The sequence below is a fragment of the Pogoniulus pusillus genome, chromosome 19, assembly GCF_015220805.1.
Source record: "Pogoniulus pusillus isolate bPogPus1 chromosome 19, bPogPus1.pri, whole genome shotgun sequence".
Taxonomy (NCBI): Eukaryota; Metazoa; Chordata; class Aves; order Piciformes; family Lybiidae; genus Pogoniulus; species Pogoniulus pusillus.
Window position 1 is genome coordinate 22,359,274 of NC_087282.1, and position 6,000 is coordinate 22,365,273.

General features: G+C 50.6%; 1 protein-coding gene across 2 annotated transcripts in view; it reads right to left on the reverse strand.

Moving 5' to 3' along the window:
• Window positions 1–4,503, reverse strand: part of LOC135184092 (gamma-aminobutyric acid receptor subunit beta-4) — an 83,555-nt gene extending 79,052 nt beyond the window's left edge. For both annotated transcript variants that reach the window (XM_064159607.1, XM_064159606.1), the window contains exon 1: window positions 3,745–4,503. In XM_064159607.1, coding sequence (XP_064015677.1) covers window positions 3,745–3,824 — 80 coding nt within the window. In that variant the 5' untranslated portion in view covers window positions 3,825–4,503. The remainder of the gene's footprint in view (window positions 1–3,744) is intronic.
• Between the last annotated feature and the right edge of the window lie 1,497 nt (window positions 4,504–6,000).

Consider the following 6,000-nt stretch of genomic DNA (forward strand, 5'->3'; position numbering starts at 1 on the left):
GGCGTAAGAGTCTCAGCAGGGATTTTGTCTCCTCTTCTGCAGCTCGTCCCAGCTGCTGAGTAACCCAAACTCCATCCCCTTGTGCTCCCGCTTGGCATCTGCCTGTATTCTGTCAGTCCCACCAGGCAGCTGCAGCCCTCAGTGCAGGCACTGCACACCATGCATGCTTCCTCCTTGGCCGCTGACCCACGCATTCAAGATACCTCACTGTGCCCTGCCCATAGGTAGCTGCTCTCACACACAGATTTAGGAATTGTCCTTTCTGTTCCATGAAGCCATGGAAGGGGCAGCTGCAGCCTCTCTCTTGCACGGCTCCCTCCCCTGCCCCTTCCCACGCTGGGTACTTGCTCCTGGTCTCACACTGCACAGCACAGAGCTGTCACTCACTGAGGTCCCCACTACACAAATTCCCTGGAACAGATGCCCTGTACTGTCACACACACAGCAGTGCAACCTCTGCTTCTCAGTACAGCCAAGCATTTTTTCACATCATTGAAGGAAAAACCAGTGCTCCTCTTGGCCTATGGCCTTAACATATGGCTGATCTCTGGCATGTAAAAATTCATTGCTGCCACTCAACATCACTGTGACTTCTTAACAACACAAACCTAGGGACAATTAGGGCAGGGGAGCCCACCTTTCCCTCTGTGTGCCAGAGCCCACCTCCCCCTCCTGACCCTTTGACTTGCACACAGAGAGGGTAGATGTCCTCCCTAACACTGATCCAGCTCCTCCAGCCATTTCAGCAAGAAAGGAGCTCCCTCTCAAAAAAGCCCAAAAGCCAAAGCAAAACTGAAGATGGGAAACCAGAAAGCAGAGGAAGCTAAAAATATTGAATCTCTTCATTCCTGCGGGGTATATAGGCTTTCTGCCTGAATACCCAGCCTCTGTGCCACCCTCATCCCCTGCTTTGCATGAGAATAGAGACCCTACCAGTGACAACTGCTGCTCTTTGCAGTCACCCACAACATCATGTCTCCCTGTCAGCACCACCTCCTACATCCATCCAAGTCAAGCTGGAAAGCGGTACCATAGCACTGCCTCTGCCAGCCAGCCCCGTGCCTCACTGGACACTGGGGTTTGCAATGATATGTCCGTGTGTCTGCACACATGCCCCCAGACACACAGATAGGCATGCTGTCCTGACTGTGCAGAGGGTGTACAGACTCCCCTGCTTGTACACACACACACATGTAGACACCTGAACATGCTGGAGCTTAAGGATACAGCTGTGAAGTGTGCACAAACCTCTGTGTCCATGTGTGTGACCACATCCAAGTCTATGTCAAGATGACTATGGGTGTAGATCTTGGCCCATCAGGTTATGATAAGACACTGGGTTCTGGACACAACTTATACAGGACCACAAGAAGAGGCATTTGTGGGTGCTGGGGACTGGGTTCCCAGGTGCCCAGACTCTCTGTACAGATGTAGGTGGAGTCATAAGGGACCACTTGGGAGTCTGGGTGTGCGCTAAGGCTGTGGATGCACAGGGATTTATGAGCCAAACAGGAGCGTGCAAACGGGAGACAGTGCTCAGGCCCAGTTCTGGTGCATGGACAAACCTTTCAGCACTTGTGCTGAGAGGAGAAGTGCCTGAGCTGTGTCACTGAGCACGCACCTCAGAGGGGTACACCACTTGGTTACCTTGCTTTACTCCTGGTAAAAAGGCCAGAGAGCTGTGCACAGGTAGACATTTTCACAACACTGTGCCTAGGCTTCAAGGTCTGCCTGCACCTGTGGAATTCTGTACAGGTGTATGAGGTTTTGCAACATGCTTTTATATATATGCTCACTGGGGACCAGCAGTGTGCTCCAGCACTTGCTCATCTCTAGACAGCTGTTCCTAGGTACATAGATTTCCATATTTATAATATAGATACTATGTATTTCTTAAGGGATTTAAGCTCTTCTGTTCAGCTTCACAGAGGACATAAACTCAGGAAATATTTTACCTCCTTAGTACAGGCAAGGCATTTCAGGCAGAGACAGTAACCAATGTGCCACAGGCCCTGAAGAAAGGGACAGAGTGGGAAGAGGGCCATAGGGGCCCTTTCTGACTCGTTAGCTACAAATTGGCCTAAACGAGGGCATAAACTGGCACCATGATTAAGGTCAAGGTCTTTTGCTTCCAGTTGTCCCTTTTGATCCAAAAAGCCACGTCTCTCCTGCTGAACAGGCAAGCTATGCATTTGCCCAGCTGTGGGTGAGCAGCTGCATGCAAGTGCTATTCTTGGCCAATGTGGGTCTGTATCCGCTGAGGGAGCACATACAGCCAGCCTGTGAACTGAATTTTGGAGTGCTGTGTCTCTGACTCTCTGTGTGCCTGCATGTGCTTTGCACATCCACGTACACTTGCAGGCAAACACCAACATATGTGTGCCCCGTGCTGCTGGCTGGGATGTGTGGGAGTAGCTGAAGGCATGTGCACATGGAGAGTGCTGTGTCTGCAAGGTGTGCACTGATACACATGCAGACTACAGGTGAACATCAGTCCTGAATGCAAGCAGGGATAAACAGGATCTGTGTAAGCAAAGGCTTTTGCTGAGGGCATTGCTCTGTATGCATTGGCTCGGGCACCAGCTCTAAGGGTGGCAGTGTATGTGCCCATACAGAGTGGCACCATGCATGAATGGTGTGGATGAAGTGGGCACTAATCTGCGCATGTGCATGTTTATAACTATGGGAACATAAATCTTTGTATAGACAGCAAGCCTGTGCAGGGACCTGCATGTGTGCGCTGGGAACGCACTGCTCAGTGTGCCCAGCTGAGCAAGGAAATGCCACAGCTCCCCCCCCCAAGTAGAATTCATGCACGCTGTCAGCACGGAGGTACAAACCCACCTGCCTGCATATGTGAGAAGGGAGGGCGAGGAGGAGTAGGCAGCGCTACTCCTGTGTGTGAAGGCAGTGCATAAATGCCTATGTTGGAGCAAACAGGTGCGCTCTGTACACCTTCTCCAGGCTGGGCGAGTGCCTGCACCTCTGGCTGCTTGGATCACTCAGAGTGCTCAAGGCGGATACCAGGAATAGCTGCAGCCTGAGGATGCAGGGTGTTTAGTGCAAACATTTCCATGGCTACAGGCAGAGCAGGTGAAGCCTGCAAGGCTCTGTAGGTGTGTTGTGCTACACATGTGTGTGCAGCACGGGTGAATGTGCACCGGCAGAGATGCATCCGAACGGATGCCATCCCCAGATGATGATGTTAATGCCATCCATCTGCGTGGAGGCACAGACAGAGGCATTGCCTGCCGTGCACTGCAGAGCCGGGGCTTTGCTACAGGCACAGCACGCTCGGCTGTGTGTGGCTGCGTGTGTGCAGACACAGGCATGGCCAAGGCAGCCCTGTGCCGGGGTGCGTATGCACACAGCTCGGTGCCATGCACTCCGTCAGCTCCTGTGGACACCATGTTCCACGGTAAAAGGCTTCGGCTTGCCATTTTCCCTCGGAGTCGCGTACGAAAGGGAGAGGAAGGGGGGGACACCGACACGAATGCACTCCAAGTGGGCTGTGAGGTGGGCTCGGTCTGCAGATAACCTGCTCCACATCTCATGTATGAGCATCCCTCCTCCCCTTAAAATGACACAGACTGGGAAGTAACAACAGCAGGCAGCAGAGGAAGCAACTAGGGAAAGAACTCCCTCCCCTTTCCCACATACAGATCGATGGAGAAAACCCCAAACAAAACAAACAAATTCTGTACCAGCCCCCCTGTCCCTGCAGCCTGGGATCGCAATCCTTACCTTTGCGCACAGCAGGCGAGACAAAGAGCTGCTAAAGCAGAGACAATTCCACTCAATCTGTCTGCCTGAAATGTCCACATTTCCACAAAGACGAAGGAGGAAGAAAAACCTTTGGAGGGGAGGGGAAAAAAGGATGGAGGATATTCTGAAAGCTCCCTCCAAAAAAAAAAAAAAAAAGGGGGGGGGGGGGGGAGAGGGGAAAAATAAAACGACCCTCTCCCCTGCTAATGATTTCCTAGAGAAAAAGTATAATGTAAAAAAAAAAAAACCTAAAAATATGGGGGAAAAATTTCCCCCCTCCCTTCAATTCCAGTCAAAGAATTCGTTTCTTCTTCCTTTCAGCATCCTCTCAACAAGAGACATCCTCTAGCAATGGAGAAAATCCCAAGAGAAAGAAAAACAAAATGCCCCAAAACGGGCTCAGCAAAATGTGAAATCAAATCTCACAGGTACACAGAAGGAGGAGAGGAAAAAGGGGGGGAAAAAATGAAGAAAAAAAAATAAAATGAAAAAAAAAAATTAACTCAGTGTCTCCTGAGCACTCCACTTGGGTTATTTTTCCTCCTGCTCTTTTGCCATCCGGTTCTGCAGATGTTGCATGGCTCCTGCTACCCACCTTCAGAGAAGAGGAGGAGGAGAAAGAGAGAGAGAGAGTGTGTGTGTGTGAGTGTGTGTGTGTGTGTGTGCGTGTGAGGGAGGAGGTGTGAGTTATCTAGCAATAAGATTTTGTTCTGGATTTTACCTACTTGCTCCCCCTTCCCTCTTTATTTTCTAAGGGGGGGAAGGGGAGGAAGCCCAACCCCACTGTGCAGTTATTTTATTTTAGGGAAATCTCAGCCTCGTCACTTGGAAGGTTTGGGGGGTTTCTGAAAGGGTTAAAAAAGGGAGAAACAAACAGAAGGCAGTAAATACATCGATATATCTATACATGGGTGGAAAAGAGATAAATCCCTGTCTGCAGAAAGAGCTGCTCTCCGAGGGAGGGCTGGATGGCTCCCTAGTGCTGTTGCCGCAGCTCCTGTGGAGTTTTGCTGCTCATTGCAAAGTCACAAGAGGAAGGGAGGAGAAAGGGAGTTTGTGGATGGGGAGGGGGACTCTCCGGACAAATTGAGATCCTGACGTCATGGCTGACAACATTAACCCCTGCTGGTTTGCAGAGGGGATTTTTTTTTTCCCAGGGAGGTGGGATCAGGGGAGAGGATGAGAAAGGTGATGGCATTTTGGCAACAGGGGGATGCGTCTGGACAAGAGTGGCTCAGCTGCAAGCACTGATGGGTGCTGTGGTTGCTGAAACAGTGTGATCAGCAAGGGCTGAGCTTCTTCCTTCAGCCACAGGAAGGCATTTCACTGAGATTTTCTCCATGCCACAGGGCATTGTGGCCTGACAGTCTTCTCCTGTGGAACTGGGAAAGAGCTGAAGACTCTGATGGCGCTGGAGACTTCTCCAGGCCAGGGAACTCAGCTCAGCAGGGATGCTCAGCTTTCCCTGGAGGGTGCTGTTTTACAGTTACAATAGTTTGTGGAGGAAGAGAATCTGAACTTCCAGAAACGCTGCTGAGAGTCAGCTCCTAGTGCTGTGGCTTTGCCTGCTGAAATGGTAACCGACATTGAAATCTTCACAGTCACAATCTCCCATGTATCTGCTTTTGATCTTTATCTTAAAAAGTAATACAATTAAGGAGCTCTGCATCTCTCCATCAGGCATGTAATAAGGTATTTCCATGGAGGATTTCCATGCACAACTTTAAATGCAAAGCAGAAGCTGAAGATCATAGAATTGTAGAATCATAGAATGGTCTGGGTTGGAAGGGTCTGCCAAAAGTCATCTAGTCCAACTCCCTTTGCAGCAATGAGGGACATCCTCAACTCGATCAGGTTGCCCAAAGCTCTGTCAAGCCTCACCTTGAGTATCTCCAGGGATGAGGCCTCAACTATCTCCCTGGACAGCCTGTAAGATCAAGGAGGAAATGTCCAAGCTCTCCTGCCAGGACTATCCTGGTTACAATCTCCTGTGTACCTGCTTAGCAGCTCAGAATAGGCCCTCTGAGAAGGTAAGAATCCCTTCCCCTGGTACTGGCTGGCACCTGTATGTGGGCAGTCCCCAAAGCCCTCTGGGCCAAGAGTGCAGAGCAGATGTGTCACTGCAGCTAGGAAAGCCTCTACAGAAGGCTGGGGCAATGCATAGTAGCCACCAAAGGGTATCCTTATCCTGCCCTTCCATGCAGGCAGATCTGCCCCAGTTCTGGCTCTAGGGTT